The sequence below is a fragment of the Narcine bancroftii genome, chromosome 3 (genome assembly GCF_036971445.1).
Source record: "Narcine bancroftii isolate sNarBan1 chromosome 3, sNarBan1.hap1, whole genome shotgun sequence".
Taxonomy (NCBI): domain Eukaryota; kingdom Metazoa; phylum Chordata; class Chondrichthyes; order Torpediniformes; family Narcinidae; genus Narcine; species Narcine bancroftii.
Genome location: NC_091471.1, coordinates 366,054,623 through 366,073,644, shown reverse-complemented (window position 1 = coordinate 366,073,644; position 19,022 = coordinate 366,054,623). Strand labels below are relative to the sequence as shown.

At 38.6% G+C, this 19,022-nt stretch overlaps 1 protein-coding gene across 6 annotated transcripts in view; it reads right to left on the bottom strand.

The window, feature by feature from the left end:
• Positions 1-6,235: 6,235 nt before the first annotated feature.
• The window catches only part of lrrc45 (leucine rich repeat containing 45), a 58,903-nt gene continuing 46,116 nt past the window's right edge, over positions 6,236-19,022 (bottom strand). For 5 of the 6 annotated variants that reach the window (XM_069930196.1, XM_069930201.1, XM_069930197.1 and 2 more), the window contains 3 exons: positions 16,984-17,157; positions 12,433-12,580; positions 6,236-9,050 (listed from right to left, as the gene is read on the bottom strand). In XM_069930196.1, the coding sequence (XP_069786297.1) occupies positions 8,824-9,050; positions 12,433-12,580; positions 16,984-17,157 (549 nt within the window). In that variant the 3' untranslated portion in view covers positions 6,236-8,823. Of the gene's footprint in view, positions 9,051-11,755; positions 12,016-12,432; positions 12,581-16,983; positions 17,158-19,022 lie in introns of those variants that run through there. The other variant, XM_069930200.1, reaches the window with a different exon arrangement.

Here is a 19,022-nt window from a genome sequence, read left to right as displayed (position 1 = left end):
TGCTTTGAGGGTGGGTTTGAAGCAGGAATCGCTTTCATGAGGTTTCTGCTAGGTTTGAGATCTACACTTTAAGGAGGCTGAGGAGGGCAAGGCTACCATCCCCTATCTTGACAACCTGTAGCAGGAGCACAAGCCAGAATATCTTGTTTGGCTACACCATTGTGTGGTATAGAAGCTGCAAAGCCGTAGACTGGAAGTCTATACAACCATTAAAACAGCCAAGAGTCTCCCTTTTCTCTATAGACGATATTTACTGGGGAGCATTGCCTAAACAGGGTTAAGAAATTAAAGAAGGTCCTTCCATTCAACTCCAGTATCTTTAACCCACTACCATCGAGGTGGTGGTACAGGAGCATCAAAATCAGGACTGCCAGGCTGGGAAATGGCTTCGTCCCCCACTGAGATCAATGAACAGAATCCTGTAACCGTGCATACATCTCAAATATTTATATTTTATTATTTGTGTGTTCATATTATACGGTATATTTTATGTTTTTTATGGGCACCATGGTCTAGACTAGAGATTCACTGTTTCATCATTCAAATGGGAATAAACGACCTTGTACCTAAATATAGTTAATGGCAAATCATTTCAAGTATCAAAGAGTTTGAAACCAAATGAAGGGGAGTAAAGTATAGTTAATTTTATATGCAATAATCCCGTGAATGCAGTTTAATACTCTCATTGCTGTAGGTGTAGATTCACAACAGAGCTCTAAATTGATATCGAGCTACATTTATTTTTGTAAGACACACTGTCTGATGGTCCTATCCATATCCATTACATTATACATATGCAGGTTAAAGACTGAACATTTAAATTTAGACATATAGCATGGTTACACCCAATTGACCTACAACCACTGGTAGGTTTTGAATGTTGGGAATAAACCAGAGCACCCAGAGGAAACCCACTCAGACACGGGGAGAACGTATGAACTCTTTACGGATCATGCCAGATTCAAACGCAGGTTGCTGGCACTGTAACAGCCTTGCACTAACTGTGCCCAACACATTTCAGTACTTTAACTTTTTCTACAGTCTTAACATTTGCACAAACTTTTGTCTGCAAATTACAGGGCATTTCTCCATTTTATGGCCTCCACAATAAAGAATAGTCTTCAGTCAATTCAATTTACTCCATGTGATCTCAAACAGCTTAAGGAATTGGATATAATGGCCATTAGCCATTGAAAACATTCCAGCAACAATACTGATGACTTGGCTTCAGAACTTTGCTCTATCCTTGGCCAGTACAACTATAATAGTGGGGCATCTACCTGAAAATGTGGGTAATATCCCAGACATGTCTTGCCACAAGAAGCAAACTCAACCATTGGTCTACTCTCATTTGTCGTCAAAATGATGGAAGAGATAAAGAGGAGGCCCCGCTAAACTAGACTCAATGGAAATTAATGGGAAAACCTTCCATTAGTTGTAGTCATTCGTAGTCCAAAGGAAGATGGTTGAAGGTCAAATATCTCAGCCGCATGACATTTCAGCAAGAATGATCCAGGCCCAACTAATTTTAGCTGCTCCATCAAAGATTTTCCTTCAGTTATAACTTCAGAAGGATAAGGGATGTTCACTGATAATAATAATGTTTGTCAGATACATTGCACAATGTACATATGAACTGGAATTCTTCCTCGCTGGAGCCAAAAACTACACAATAAACAATTGAATTAAAAATACATGATAAATAGCTAATAATCACAATATTCCTAGATATTGCAAAAATAGTGACTTGTAATTGTGCAGTGATTGTATAATGTTCAGCGACATTTGCCACTCCTCAGATAGTGAAGCAGTCCACATCCATATGAAGTAAAGCTTGAGTTAATAGATGGCAAGTAATATTCTTGGCACACAAGAGTCTGGCATGACGATATCCAACAAGATAAAATTGTAGCTAATACCCTCTGACATTCAATGGTATGACCATTACTGAATCCCCCACGATCAATATCCTGGGTGGCGGGGGGGGGGGGGGGTGTGGTGTGGTGTTATCATTGACCATAAACTGAACTAGAGTAGCCATTAGCACAATGTGTTTACAAGAGCAGGTCAGAGGCTAGGAATCCACAGCTTCCTCAATTCCTAACACGCCAGATCCTGGCCACCATTTACAAGGCAAAAACCAGGAGTGGAATGGACTAGATAGAGCAGCTTCCACAACACTCAAGAAGCCCGACACCACACAGGACCTTCTTGATAAACACTCCATCTACAACCATTCACTCATTCCACCACTGAAGCTCAGTAGCAGCAGCTTCCACCATCTGTTGAAATTCATGATTCCTTGGATTCCACATCAGCAACAACAATGAGTCGCACTACAGAGAAGAGGTGGAAAATCTAGCAACATGGTGTGAGAGCAACAACGTGAGTCCCAGTGCGGACAAGATGGAGATTATCTTGGACTTCAAGATGGCCAGGAACTACCTTCCATTACACATCAACAATTCTACAATGGAGAGCACCAAGTTCCTGGGAGTTCATTTAACTAGTGACCTATCGTGGACATACATCTCCTCACTTATCAGGAAGGCGCAATAGCGACTGCACTTTTGGATAAGAGCGAAGCGGTCAAGGCTATCAGCCACCATTATATCAACCTTTTACAGGAGCTCTATTGAGAGCATTCTAGCAGGCTGTGTCACAGTGTGGTATGGTTGCTACAGAGAAATGGATCAGATGTCAATCCACTGGACGATAAGAGTGGCAGAGAGGATCACTGAAGTTTCCCTACCCCCATCGATATGATTTACTGGGATTGTTGTCAGAAGAAGATCACACAAAATCATTGAGGATCCCTTCCACCCTGTGCACAGCATCCTTCAGCCTGCTCCTGTAGGGCAAGAGATACAGGAGCATCAGAGCCAGCACCACCAGGCAGAGGAACAACTTCTTCCCACAGGCAGTGAGAATGCTGAATGACCAAAGGAACTGCTCACCTAACCATCCAAGACTCTCATATTCACGAAACAACATTTATTTATTTGTACACAAGAATAGTTGTCTGGCATGTGCATCGTTTGTCTACGTGTGTTAGGTCTGATTGTGTGTCTGTGTGTTTTGCATCGAGAATGCTGTTTGGTCGGGTTGTACTTGTACAATCAGATGATAATAAACTTAGCTTGACCAGCTAGTAGGACAAGGGCAACACAGCATTGGATCTCCAACACTTCAAGCCACACACCATCCTGACTTAGAAAGAATATTCGCCTTTAATGTCACTGAGTCAAAATCCAAACTGTGTGCACAGCCACTTTCCAAGGACTTCAGCCGTTCAAAAGGCCAGGTCAATTCCACCTTTTCTAGGGCAATTAGGGGTAGGAAATTAAATCCTGGCTCAGCCTTCAGTCTACAAACCTTGAATGAATAAAAATGTATATGTTGATTATAAAGGTTAAAAGATTACAAATGGACATTACTTAGACATGTGTGTCCTGCAAATTCACAAGTATTAATGAGATGTAATAAATTCTTCCTCCATTTTTACAGTAAAACTAATTTCAAGGGCTGTGCAATTTAAAATAGAATGTACTGGTCTTGGAGAAAACTACACAGATTAACCAGGATGATACCACAATTAAATTTTGTGGAGAGCTCAAGTAAACTTATATGGCATTCTCTCATTTAGAGAACTGAAAGCAATTTAATTGAGTTGTTTAAAAAGAAATTCCATAGCATAGATACAGCAAAGCTATTTCCTCTGGCGTGGTAAATCTAAACCTAATACAGGACACTCGGGAATAAAATCAGAAAACACCCCTTCTCAAAGGAGAATGGATATTTAGAATGTTCTGCCCAAAAAGGCTCCAGAAATTCTTAATATAAATTTGTTTTTATTAAATTAAGCTGAAATCGTGATCACCAACAATATGATTAAATAGTTGAACAGACTGAATAATTATCTTATGCTCCATTGAGCATAATTACTTCTTCCTTTGGTGAAAAAAGTTTTCCCAAGGAATTGTATTGCTAAAATTTGAGTTTTGCTGTAACATTGCAGCTGTTCGCTGTGTCAAAGTTAATGTTTGGTTTCTTGGGATGTTCCCATGTCCAGCACTCCAAATAGATTTCACGAGTCTATGATATCGACCAGGATTATCACTTCTGCAGAGAAGCACAAATTTGATATTATGTTTTTCAATATTATTTAGATTTTATTCCATCTTCTTTAAGACCTACAAAAGGTGATGCGCCTTTCTACGTGACTACCTCGGCAGACACTTTCAAGTAGTGAGCTGTCAAGTCATTGATTTTGAGGTGCAATCTCCTGTTCAATGAGAGGTAAACGCACCAACTATATTTTGCACCCTCTACATCCTCACCCTAACCTGACACCACTCAAGTCGCCAATTTTAACCAATTTAGTCCTTAAGCAACCGTATCTTTTATCATCTTTAGCAGAGGTTACGAGTGCTCAAGCCTTTTTAAAACCTACTCCTGAACAAGGATTGAGTCACCAATCCCATTTCTCAGTTACTTGGTAGCAAATTTTATTTTGCTGCATAAACATTTTATTGAATGCATTTAACTATACCCTAACTTTGAAGAGTTCAGCAATTCAACAGACTTTTGCTTTTTTTCCCCCTCTTCCCACATAGAACCTATGGGTCATGGCTTATTTGCAACTTTTTGTAACATTCACCAATGATCAGATTTATTTCAAAGCATGTTAAAAATGTGCAGCTGTCCAACATCATAAACAATAGTTCCATTCAATATGGAAGATTTCTCACCAGTCTGATAAAACCTCAGCCAACAGGTTCAAGTTGCTTTAGAGTTTGTGCAGAATGTATTTAAAGTAATCTTTAATTGAACTGGCTATATTAAATCAATATTTTTCTGTTAATTAAAATGACTAATTCAAGCACACACTCAAAAACTAATTTATTTACTACTAATTCATTCTATACTATTATCACGTCAAGTGCCTGCACAAGAGGAAAAGCCGTACCCTACCTTCATGTAATCCAAAACGTGTTTTTGGTTTACTCAGAAATCAGTAAATCTACTGAGAAATCAATTCCGGGTATGCTCATCTTCAGAAAGACCTTGTGTAATTCTTGGCAACAGTTTTGATTCAGGTCACATGTGTAAGCAATGTTCTGCAAAGAGAAATCACTGGGCAAAATAATGAGATTTGATAAACAATATTTATACTCTCACTACTCTGCAGTCAGGTCCACAGGTTTATCCACACTTCTACGTTTAATAAAGCATTATTTTATCAGATTATAGTTTTGTGTTTCACTAGAAGTGTCTACCACATTCAGGTTCCATACTGGATAAAGAAGAGTTTATGTACTTGAAAGAAAAATATATTATTCAAACAGCTTTCAACAAAACTTTAATTAGCTGAATGTGACAGGATTAATTTCCCATTTACACAAGAAAACAAGGATTTAAAATACAACGTTTGTGTGGATGAAAGTGCCACTTAATAACCATCTCCATCTTATCCCTTTCCCTAGCTGCTGGTGGTGCGGGCCCAGGAGAGTGGAGAGCAGAGTCACAGCACTGCTCTGTATGCCGGTGGTTCTTTACAGGCATTGAAACAGCATGTTACAGGAGCCGATGGTGTTTTTAATTAAAATCCTGCAACCATGGATCTGTGCTCAAGATGGTGAAGCCTGTGCTCAGCAGTGGCCACAAGGGGTTGTAGATTCCTGGCAGCAGCGAACCAGCACAAAGCTGGGAGAACACCCCAACTTTGAGAAGCAGAGGAGATGTCCCTACAGAATGGTTTATAAGGCAGCGGACCTGCGAGGGGCTCAGCAGCTGAGGGAACCCCTCAGACTTTAAGTGACTTGTGGATGGGGGATCCATGTGGTCTGTGGGCTGATGAAGACTGACTCAAGGGAAACAGGTATCTGAGCCGGATTTCACGGGTGCCAAGGGCAAGATGAGGTCCTGATTGGTTTTGGGGGCTTAAGGTTTCCTGATCACGTCGGAGGCTTGGATCTGGAGCTCAGGTTGCTAATAGATGGAAATGCAGAGGCTGGGGGAGGTGCTGGAAGTGAATCCATGGATACCCAGTGACTCTGAAGGGACTTTCTTTTGCTTCTTTCTCTCCATCTGTAAGGGGAGCTGGGTGTCACTAATGGCGACTCTTTGTCTGCAATTTCGTGCAATATTACATGTTCTGTACGATTACAAGACAATAAAAGAATGTTGAATCTTGAGTTCATAAAATAGCCCATTTAATAATAGCAGACACTGATTTAAAACAAAAAATATACTTTAATGTTTCAAAGTACACAAATATAAAACACCATAGATAAATTGCATAATATTAAAATCATGTAAATCAATATAAATTCCATTTTAAAAAATATATATAAATAGAATTCCATTACCATCGTTAAAGGAAACATCGGAATGAGGAGCGACTACAGCTACTGATGACCATGGAGAAAATGAATGTTGTAAACTCAATACATCCTAGCACACAAGAAAAAAAACCCCACAAATCATCTCACAAAGGAGTATCAGTAAGTCACCCAATGATGTTTCAGGCACATGCTGCAGATAGCATACTAATTTTAATGCCGTAAAGCAGCCATTCTCAACTTTCTTTTGGCTATGGTCCCCTTGGGACTCTGCTCAAAGTTTATGGGCTCCCTTCCCTGTGAAGCAGTCAAGTTTAGTTGGTTTCTTCCGTATTTCTCTCGTACCGACTATATCAAAAACAGAAAAATATTTTATGATTTCTGTCCGTGGCTCCCCTTACATATGCTGAGGACCCAGGGGGCTGTACGGCCTCCGTTGAGAATGGCTGTTGTAAAGTACATTTTCTCCAGCCAAATGTACAATGGTTTGGATTTCAATAAACCTGAATTAATAATCAGATAAATTGTGGTTTAGTAAAACATTTGACTCAATTTTTTCTTTTCACTCTGAAGTACAAAAAGTTGCATGAGTATTAGAATAGTTAGCACGAGGTTCATCTGAATCACTGGGTACCAAATGCCCTTTTAGACAACTTGTCAATTAAATCAGTGTTTACTGCAAGCAAAATCTTATTCATGTTCAGCCACCTTTTGGTGAAAAGCTATTAAGCTGCAAAGCAGTCTTTCAAAATTAATATTCTTTCAAACAGTTGATTGTGTGTCACCTAAAGCTTCTGAACCATGATATTAAAGAATATAATTTTTGAGAGACCATGAAAGACAACCAGTGTTTCAAAAAGAAATGAAAAAAATGGACATGAAAAGTAGGGGAATATAAACCTAATTCTAACTCCTTTGTTATTTCTTGCTTACTGTGATTAATCCTGCGTAGACCTCTTTAAGTTTGGAAATAATCTAGAAATTGATCAAAATTAGAAAAGGGAGTTCAAATGTATACCTTCCTGACATCTCTTTAGAAATGGGGAAATATTCTAATTGGTTCCTGATTTCTAAATAGAACATCTATTTCCCCACACTCCCCCCACTATTCTACACTCTATACATTCAGTTTCTCACTGACAGAAGTATGCATGAAAGAAGGGGAAATAAGAGGGGAAAGTAGGAGGGGAAATAATGCAAGTAAGGAGGGGAAATAAGTCAAACACAAAGATGCTGGAAAAACTGAGTAGGTCATGCAGATTCCATAGGAGGTAAAGATACATGACCAACTTTTCTGGCCTGAGCCCTTCTTTGAGGTATGCATTCCCTCTTCAAGGTTTCTTCTTCAAGGGAGAAAGGAAGGTGTTGACTTACCAGTGATATTCACCGTTTTCTGCATGTCATTACAACATCACTATTATCCACTACATCTTTGAGTATGGAAAGTGAATTCCTGCAAACTTCTAAACGTAAAATCTACAGAATAAAAATTGCAACAGTGTGGGTAATTACAAAAAATGATGAGCTGTAAACATATGGCTAATACTGGTGGATCACACCAATTATTGCACCCTATGCATATTTTATTGAATTTCATTTGGAAAACAGACTGGTTCCATGTTAGTCAAGCTACCAAACTGCTGACAGTCAAAGGTAGCTCCAGCATTTCTCATCAAGGTTAAGATTTTGGTGCAAATACAGAGACCATGAACTCGACTGCAGCTCTTTGCTGATAATTTCCTGACTGCTTTTTGACATTGGACTCAATGAAGAGCCAACAACAGTGTGTGAACTTGAAACAAATTCCTCATGTTTTTTATAGTGAGGAATTTTTATTTGGTGAATTCGCACTAGGAGAAAGTGGCTGAGAGAGTTGGGCAATCAGCGCTTCTTTTGAATTAACAAAGACAAGATAAATATTCTCTAAGTACTTATAAAACTTTAAAATATATTAATAATTACATTTCAATTGATTGATTTTGAATAGCTTTTTGGAATGTTTGGATATACTTGAAACCATTTTTGCCCTTTTCTGGCCCAGAGATTAATTAAATCTCTTTGCTCGGTTTGATTTAGCAAATACAGAGTGGTCATCTTTTCTGTCATTAAATAATCCATAGGCTTTCAAAAGTCAGGCTTACACAAAGGTCACACGAATTCGTAAACCTCTATCTAACAATAATTGGTTCCTTCAGTAGAAAGGGAAAAATGTGGGGTGTGGGATGGGGAGACCACATTAACTCTCCATGGAGTTTGCCAATACTCACTTTTCAAGTTTGTGTCAAGATAAAATGCTTTAGGGACAATTCAAGCCAGTTCGCATGGAATTTCTAATCCCTTTAGGTGCACACACATACAAAGAAAGAAAGAGTGCCATTATTTTGCCAAACAAAATTTCTGCAGGCAAAATTGATGGTTATAATTTGATAGTTTACGTTAGATACTCTAACATATGGACTAGAAATATATATGCTTGTGGTTAATGTAGAAAGAAAATACTGTTCAAAAATGAAAAGTCATTGAAACATTTGTTTCCCCGTCTTTCCTGCACTTCCACCATTTTACATTTCCCAGTTTTATCCTGTGCAATTGTGTTGAAAGATTCCTCAAGTTCCTTGACTGGCATATGGCTTTTAGTGTTGTTGAGAGACCACTGATGCTGGAACAACGAACAATACTGGAATAAATCAGCTGGCCAAGCCGCATCTGTGGAGACAAAATGTGCAAGTTCCTGGTTTGGATCGAGACCCTGCATCAGGACAGAGGGAAAAAGAAAGATTGCCAGAATACAACAGTACAAAGCAGGGTAGTATAGAAGCTATGAGGTAATTAATGGAACCAGGTTGGGAGAAAATGAAGGCAGATGGAACCAAGAGGGGGAGAGGGGTGGAACAGAGGCTAGTAGGTAATCGATGGAATCAGATAGGGAGGGGATGATGGAACTAGATAGGAAGAGAACGGGAAAAGTGAACAATGGAATAATAAATGAAAGATGAGAGCTACCTGAAATTGGAAACTTCAATGTTTAAACTCTTGGTTGCAAGTTATCCTAGTGGAATATGAAATGTTTTTACAATTTGCATTTGGCCTCTCCACATCGATGAAGGTAGAGTACAGACAGCTCAGTGTGGGAGTGGTAGAGTTAAAATGACATGCAAGCAGAAGTTTGAAATGGCCAGTGCTCTGTAAAACGGTTGCCTTGTTGTCCACATTTGGCTTCACCCATGCAGAGGTGGCAATGTCAGAAGGATATTTACGTCCTTGGGTGGTGGTGAGAGAGTTGAAGGGGCAGGTAGGGGTGGGATAAGACTATGTAGAGATGAAGAGTGTGCTCCCTGCAGAAGGAGAAAGGAGGTAGATATAATTGCTGCTGGAATTACATTTGAGCTGTGAGATGATGATATGATGGATGCACAGGTTGGTGGGGTGAAATGTGGGCACCAGATTTCAGATTTATTTCATTACTCCATTGCTGTTTGGAGAGTGGGGGAAGGGGTGGCAAAAGCAGATATGGGAAATGTATGTGACAGCTCCATCAACACATTTCCAGAAGAATGGAGAGCAGGAGGCCTTATCTTGAGAACAGATGCAGCCAGAGATAGAGAAATTAAGAAAAGGGAATGGCACAGGAGGAAGGAGGGAGTTAGGATTAGATGATGCTGGTGATGTCTGTTATCAGAGATGGAGACTGACAGACATGAAAGTGAATTTGAGGACTGGATGGAAGTCAGTGGTAAATATAGTGAAATCATTGAGTTCTCTGAGACAGCAGAAAGCAACAGTAATACAGTGGTTTATATATAGGAATTGTGGGGTGATGATGGTGTTGTTAGAATAGGCTCGGGACAGGATTCCATGGAGCCAATGTCAGGAGGACCTGGGGCCCATGCGAGTACCCTTGTCTACTTTAGTTCTCTCCTCCTGAACGCACTCATTTGTCCAACTAGTTTTCTCCTCTTTTTTCATCCCTCTCCAGCTATTCACAATCCCTACTCATCTGCTTCTACCCATCACCCAACAGCCTCCATCCCACTCACTCTGCCATATTCTAGTAACCTGACCCAATCCTGATGCAGGGTCTTGACAAAGATGTTGATTTATGACTTTACCTCTATATTTACTGCACAACCTGCTGAATATTTTTTTGTTCCAGATTAGTGATACTTTACTCACTTGGGTCCATTCTTACCTATCCAATTGTACCTTACTTCCCAACTCCTTGAATCCGTCAAGGGTTCAGCTTTAGCTCTATGCCTTTCAATTATGTTACCCAAAACAGCCTGTATGTATATCCAAAGCAAATAATACACATTATGTAAATGATGCATTTATGATGTTCTTTGACCAGAAATGATCACTGTCCATTATCACTGGATATTGGTGTTAAAAAACTTTAAAAATTATCCAAGGTTTGAATACTTAACCATTAACTACAGTCTATTGTTGCATATTAGTAATGTTTGCTACCTCACCACCCCACCTAATAAATAGGACAATTAAAAAAAAAAATCACTGCCCTGTCTTAACTCTACATAATTATGGAGCAGCACCGGTTGATATGAGAGGCTTCAAAAGTGAGATACTTCAAAAGTGAGATACTATCGTACTCACTTCTGCAGGTGGTACAGTAAAACACTTGTTATCTGAAAAATCAAGTAATCGGTAAAAATAAATCAAGGGAAATAAAAAAGTAAAATCTACAGAAGTTTAAAATTGGCGGGCCTCACCATTAGTGAGGCCAATCGACACAACACACAATCTCAAGCAACAGGAAAATTTACTGAATCCAGCATCTGCTCATCCCTATCGGTGCCAGATACCAGTTTTCGTACTTAACTTCACACAAATTACCTTTGATGGTAATCTGAATGCAAGGTAAACAAAGAAAAAGTAAATTTCAGCATTATTTCCGTCTCTGTGCCATCCAAGATGTTTGGACATGATATTTCATTATCCACCAGAAATTGAGTAACAGATATCTTTAAAAATAGTAAATTTCAAAATCTGACTTTGGATGTTAAAATATAACTGTTTAGCAAAAGGTTTAGCATCATTCTATTTAAACATAAAAGAACTCAAATTAAGCATTACATGTAACTTTTAGCAAGCTGGTTGATTAATCTCTCATGAATCCAATAATCTATACATACAACCTGAACAAAAGTATTTACGATTACATCAGTCAAGATAATTTTTTGTGTGAACCTTTTCTGAAACATGATTGTTTATCATCAAAATTTGATTTGTGCCTGAAATCATCTTATTTTGAAACATTTCTGCAGATGAATTCAAGTATCATTCATCAGCATCTTATCCAATGGAACTTGATTTTGCCAAATATGTGGGTTTTTTTTTTAAACGTTTGCCATCCTCACCCTAAACAGCAATGATGCATTAATTAAAACCCAAAATTTGAAAAGCATCCGTCTTTCTTTACTCGTTGCCCACATTTCTGATAATTTTGTTGTAAGATTTCATTTCTTTGTATTTTGGGTGCCAAGAGGAGAGCCCTGTACATAGGAGAGGATTGCATTATGTAGAAAGCTAGCTCGTTGGGCTTCATCCTCCCTCATTCGCATAATCTCGCTGTCTTTCAGGCGGACTTTTTCCAATAAGGAGGAAATTTCACCATCTTTATCCAACATTGTTTCTCGATGGCTACTTGACTGTGCTGTAATACAATGGGAGAAATCCACGTTCAATAAAGTTACGGGGCTGGCAAAGAGTAAGGCTAATATATAGGGGTTAGCTGAGGCTGATGGATGCTGTTCACTAAATCTTCAGCCCTATATTAGGCTTTTCTGTTTTAGTATTGATAGCAGGTTAACTTGTTTTGTTTCTATCCCAAGACTTAGTTGGTCATAATGATAAGATAATAAGATAAACTTATTTTCAACACTCGCATTCCATTATTTTCATGGTGTCCAGACAGCTGTACATTGATTATTTAATCATTATAAAGTAAACTCAGTACATTCAAGTAGCTGGAAACTATTTACTTTAACCAACAGTGATTTTGATAGTCAAGTCAGGAGACAAACTTTATTGTTTCCATGAATAGGAAGTAGGTTGACAGCTTGAGAACTACCTTTCAATTGCCTCTCCAAAACAGAAATCTTCTCCTTGAGCCCTTCCTGCGCTGCTCTCTCTGCCTGCAGATGGCCAATTTGTTCCTGGAGCTCTATCCGTACAATATTTACCTCTGCAACCTTCTCTTGATCCTTGATTGAGAGCTCCTGAATATTGGGGTTTGAGTAATAAAACATTAGCATTCAACTTGTACCGTATTTCATAAAATTAAAGAATGGAGCTTTCACGTAGTGAAAATGTTGTACGCTTTCTCAGGATGTAGTTACAGTTAATAATCCCAAGCTATGCTGATCTAATATTAAAACAGTCAGGAAAAGAGCTGGTGGATTCATTAGCTTCAGACAGACACTAAATGGTAGTGGTCAGCGCAATGCCTTTACAGCGCCAGTGATCGGGACAAGGGTTCGAATCTTGCCTCGTCTACAAGGAGTTGATATGTTCTTCCTGTTTATGAGTGGGTTTTCCCCAGAGGCTCCACTTTTCTCTCACTGTTCAAAATGTTTCAGGGGGTGTAGGTTAATTGAACAGCACGGACACGTGGGCCAAAATAGTCCGTTACCGTGCTGTATACCTAAATTTAAAATATTAAAATTTAATCTGCATTCATTATGTGACAATGTATTAAATTGTGTACACCCGTGGATATTTTATAAACATTTAAAAGCTTGCAAAAGGTTGCTTTTAAATGTTTATAAAATATGCATGGGTGTACCCCGCTGTTTATGTTGCTAACTTCTGAATAAAACTCCTGATAGCTGGAATTCAAGCAACTGGCAAAAAAATTAAAATTAGGAAAATAAATAAATTGATAGATAAATTAGGGGGGGGAAATACTTAAGTTTAAAATAGTAAAAATAAATGTTCTGTGAAGTAACACATAAACCTTTGGTGAAGATGGGAGCAATTATTCAGCCAGTGGAGGAGGGCATTGGTTGTGCTTTGCTCATAGCAGCTGTTCGAATCTTTGGCTTGGCTTCGCGGACGAAGATTTATGGAGGGGGTAAATGTCCACGTCAGCTGCAGGCTCGTTTGTGGCTGACAAGTCCGATGCGGGACAGGCAGACACAGTTGCAGCGGTTGCAGGGGAAAATTGGTGGGTTGGGGTTGGGTGTTGGGTTTTTCCTCCTTTGTCTTTTGTCAGTGAGGTGGGCTCTGCGGTCTTCTTCAAAGGAGGTTGCTGCCTGCCGAACTGTGAGGCGCCAAGATGCACGGTTTGAGGCGAGATCAGCCCACTGGCGGTGGTCAATGTGGCAGGCACCAAGAGATTTCTTTAGGCAGTCCTTGTACCTCTTCTTTGGTGCACCTCTGTCACGGTGGCCAATGGAGAGCTCGCCATATAACACGATCTTGGGAAGGCGATGGTCCTCCATTCTGGAGACGTGACCTACCCAGCGCAGTTGGATCTTCAGCAGCGTGGACATCGAAGTACTCGAGATGGCAGCTGTTTGAATAAAGTTATGTGAAACAGCAATGGCACCGTCCAGGATGAAGAGCTAGCTGATGCTGCTCACCGTTGGGTGACTCTCTTAAAGTATCTCCTTATCCATGCTTAGTAAGAGTTGCCCTGGTCAGATGTTTTATCTGTAAACTTGGGGCAGTGGGGTTTAATTATCTGTGTCATTGTTAGTCCTTTGGGATGCTCTGGGGAGGGGAGGAACCTGCAGATGCAGTGACGGTTAAATGTTTTCAAAGAATGTGACTGAAAATAAAGTAAAATGCTTTAATGTTTATGTGTTCAGGCAAGTGAAGTTTGTTCAGTGCATGTACAATATTTTTCTTTTTTTGTCTTTTAAACTATTTATTCTTAATGCAGGTTTATTAGTAAGGCATTGTAAGAGGAAGTCTCAAGCAACCAGAAAATACACTTATCCAGCATCTTCCAATAGGTGTCAGATACCAGGGGTTTTACTGTTTTAACTCGAACAGAAGAAAATCTGTGGTAAAAATGGACAGCAAAATGGCACAATTAATACAGCTGCTACCTCACAGTTCCAGAGATCTGGATTCAATCCTGACTTTGAGTGTTCTGTCTGTTTGCCCCGTGACATACCCTGGGGGCTCTGATTTCTTTCCACATCCCAAAGGCGTGCAGTTTGGTAGGTTGTTTGGTCACTTTAAATTAAAGTAGGTGGCAGATAATGAAGGGATGTGGGAAGAAAAGGTTACAGGTAAAATTAGTGAGGGAATGTGAACCAGCATGGATTACATGGGCTGAATAGTATCCTTCTATGGAAATATAGGAGTATTCTGTCAGGCAACATCAAGACAAAAAAACCTCCGGTTCATCGATATATCCTCCCATTTATGTGAAATTTAAATCTGTTCCTTTCTCCACTCTTGCTGTCCATCATGCAAAATATTTCTAGTAGTTTGTTTCTCTCTAACATGTTTAACCAGTTTCCCCTAATTTTCCTGCGAGCAATCTACATTAGCAGTAATTTACAGTGGTAATAATCATAGCTGCATTTCTTTGGAACATAGAGGTTGCGGGAGCACATGCAAATTCCACAAAAACCAACAAGCAAAGTCAGTCAGAATCCAACCTGGATTGTTGGAGCTGTGTGGCAGCAGCTCTAATGGCTTTGTCTGTACTGCAGCTTATGGTGACTTGCTATGTTATTTCAAGTCCTTTACATTGAGGACAATAATGGGCCTTTGTCCTTTGGGCATTGTCCTTTCCTGTATTTGTCTCCTTTCCTTCTTTGTTTTCAAATTCAGTTATCAAAATAATTTGCCTCATTCTATTCATTTGTACTGTGACAGAGTATATAGATATGTTTTTTGGAGATAAATTGGGAAAGGTTTGTTAGAGAAGGTTACATACAAACACTTTAAAACGGATCTTATTTGAAATACTGGAGCTCTGCTAATGCTAGACATATTGGGTCTGCAGCTTTTGCAAGAGTTTTTGGAGAGTATTCACTCATGGATTGTTGTTTACAAAAGGCAAAAGATGAAAATCTTGTCGGAGCCACCTTCTGTTTGGAGTAGAGCTTGCTGTTCTAAGAGGTTCATGTGGTTTTGCATGCAGAGAGTCAATATTTTCTCTCGAAGAGAGAGGGAGATACAGATTATTCTACAGTATTACAGCCAGCAGAGGGAGCTGGGACTGGAACAGGACAAGCTGGCAAGCTTGTGGAAAGCCCCATTTGGAAAACAGTCTGGTCAAAGCCCTTGTGGTTCATGCAAGAGGAGAGGACTGGCTGTCTAATGTTTCATTTGGAATAAGGGAAACAAAAAGGAACTTGGTGATGAACTGAAAGAAAGAGGTTATCATCTGGAGAACCCTGAAGGGGCAAGTTTTGTCAGCAAGACAATGGAGTGGCTGATTAAAAAGGAATCAGTTGTGGATGTCCTGGAACAACAAATCTCTCTCTGAAAACTGACAAGAACCTTCCTGAGCGGTAACCATTTACCTTTCAAGCACCAAAGCCTGGTGAATTTTATAAATATTAAATTCTGTGCACATTATAAGAATTGCCTGCGACCAGTGAACTTGGAGGAATGAGAAGTGAGATTGGACTGTGAACCAAAGAACTTTTCTGAACTTACACACGCACGTTATATACACGAGCACTTAGAATTAGAAGGGGGTTAAGTTAGATTAAGTAAGTCAATAGAGATAAGTTAAAGTTTGATTCTATTTTCATGTTTAAAGATAATTAAAAGCAACTTTTGTTTAAGTAACCATTTGTCTTGGTGAATATCTATTGCTGCTGGGTTTATGGGTCCTCTGGGCTCATAACAGTATCATATAATTTACATGGTACTATGTCATTTGAGGAAACTGTGGCTTTCAGCAGTTCAAATAGCTTTCCAATGAACCATTAACCTGTGCATAAACAGGAGCCTTTCAAACACCAATAAAATTAGATTCTTCAATTATAATACCCTGCTCAATGCAGTATTTCACTTTTTTGATTTCAAGCATAATTTTCCAAGTAAAGATTTTTTCGGATTGGTTTCTTCTCCATTTAAGTTTTATTTTTCAAATTCCCTTCCCTCCTTTGAAATAGTAATTAGGTTAATCATTTATACAATAATTTATTTTTTAATAAATTCAAGCATCCCCACTTTTTTCCTACATTGTAAAATTTACCTTTCTCCAAAATTTGTAATTTATCCTAGTCATAGAATTTCATAATAAGTACAGAATTAGCAATTATTGTCAATTCTTCAATAGCTAAAAGAAATCTTAAAGTTCTTGAAGACTGAAATTAATCACGAGTTAAATGCATTACAAACTTACAAAGAAACATTTATTGTAAAACTTTTCTGAGAAAGCTCAGCCAATTGCACAAATTAGAGATTCACAATCAAGTCATAAAATGAATATAAAATTTAAATTAATACCAAAATATTAGGTAGATATATGGAAGTGATTAAGTGAGAAATGGAAAATCCTTCAGTTTTAAATGATTCCTTTGCGTTGAATGAGTTAAAGTTTTAATTATTATTATCAAGTGAAAAAAAAATAAAAGATGACCTTAAATTTAATTTGTCGGATCATGGAAGGATCAGCAAATGAAAATTAATAAAAAGTATTTACCTGATTTAGTTCTTCAATTCGGCGCTTTAAACCTTCAATCTCAAATGCAAACTTGTTGTTCTTTCCTTGTAACTCAGTAATACTTTGGTTTTGGACAGTGCAACGATTCTGGAATTCATCACGTGTCTGATTAAGGTAATGAAGCTTTTCTTCCAAGTGGACTAATTTCTGTTGCTAATAAGACGAAATTGAAGGTCAAAGCAAAATACAATCAATGTTACAGTATTTCTAGAAGACTACATCTTTTAGATATCGATTGCTGGTACTATCCTTGAGCCTTGTTGCTGCTTTCAACGTAAATTAATTGTTCTTTTCACTGACAAATAACATTAGCCATTTTCGTGTAACTTAATAACACCATTAATTGCAGGAATGGATCTTTAAAAATGACTACTTTCTTCCTTCACTGGATAGGAACATACCTTTGGATTAATCATACTCAATTATACTACTGTTTTTCATCAGCTTGGAGCCGACTTGTATTCGAGTTTAAATACAGTTAGAGACTAGACATTTGTGGTCCTGCCTTACATTTACTTTGCAAGTTAAACTACAAGGTTAATCTAATAATACGGAACCGAGAGCATGCTAACTTAATTGACCAACTATTTATCTAAATGTGCTTAGAAATCTGTGTTTAAACCAATTTAATGCATTTCCAGTAACTTGCCAGTATGAAACCCAAATGCTTGAATTGAAGTTTCTGTTAAAAATCAGGATTTGCCCACCACTCATTCTGAATTTCAACAAACAGCCAGATCTTAGCAAATCACGAAATAGGAATATTGAAATTAGGGTTCAGAACATAACTCAAAAAGAAATCAGGGCATCATACAGTCCTTTTAAGTGAAGTAACACTTCACTTGGGAATCTGCAGAGGTCATCTACGGCATCCTGTGCTCCTGCTGTGACCTCCTCTGTATCAGAGGCTGGAAGATGCCTGATTTTTGCTCATATCTTGATGAAGAGGTCAGGCCCAAAATGTTGATTGTTATCGAAGCTACGAGATCTGCTGAGTTCCTCCAGAAATTTTATGTTTTGACAACAATCACAGCATCTGCAGACCTTTGTTTCTTTCCTCTGAGAGATTTCTTCATTGAGCACCTTTGCTTGGTCTGGTGCAAAAATTTGCCCAACCATTTTAATTCCACACACCAATATGTATATCCATGGCCTTATGCACTTCCAAACCAACTTCTCTAACTTCTGTTAAACCCTTCCCCTTTCTTCCAGCTCCCCACCCCTTCCCTCTCCATTCAGAGGGATACCCACACATCACTTCTCAACATTTTTCTCTTTGACCTTCCCACCCACATTAACTTATCACCTCCACCCTGCTAGCCTTAACTCAACTCCTTTCCCTTTCCTCCCTCCTCTCCTTCTTATTCAGGTGCCTGCCTGCTTTTGCTCATACCTTAACAAAGGCCTCAGGCTTCATCTGCCCTGCATCTGACATTACATGCATGAAAATATCAATCTGTCAGTGGTAGGCACAATTTAAACCATCATCAAGAACATATTGGTTAAACCCTAACAGAATCAACTTGATATTTTTTGTGGGGAAAGGGATAACATAGATTATGAAGTGATCAGAGCGCAAATGATTAAAGCCATTCTGGAGAAATCTGATGACAATATCAAAGGAGAAGGGAAGGTACGTCTGGCAAGATTTCATAAGGCTTGAGAATATTGATAGGCTTATAAAACAGATACGTCAGGAAAAGCAACATGCATGGGAATTAATTCTAAGTACAAAAGCACCAGAATTTTCTTCACCCTGTTTGCATCAATTTGGCAAAATTTCCAGAAATTATTTGCTTAATTCTAGTGCATGCCAAAAATGGCATCAGATAAGGGTAAATTCAATTGGCATTTGGAAATGGGGAAGGAAGGAGGTTGAAATTATTATTAATGCAAATGTGCACATTCTGAATGATATCAAGTCATTGAAGATTGACAGTGCTTTTACTCAATACACTCTAGCTTTACAATGAAATTAGATTAGAAAAAGGAAACCTTTATTGATGTCCAGAAAGTGA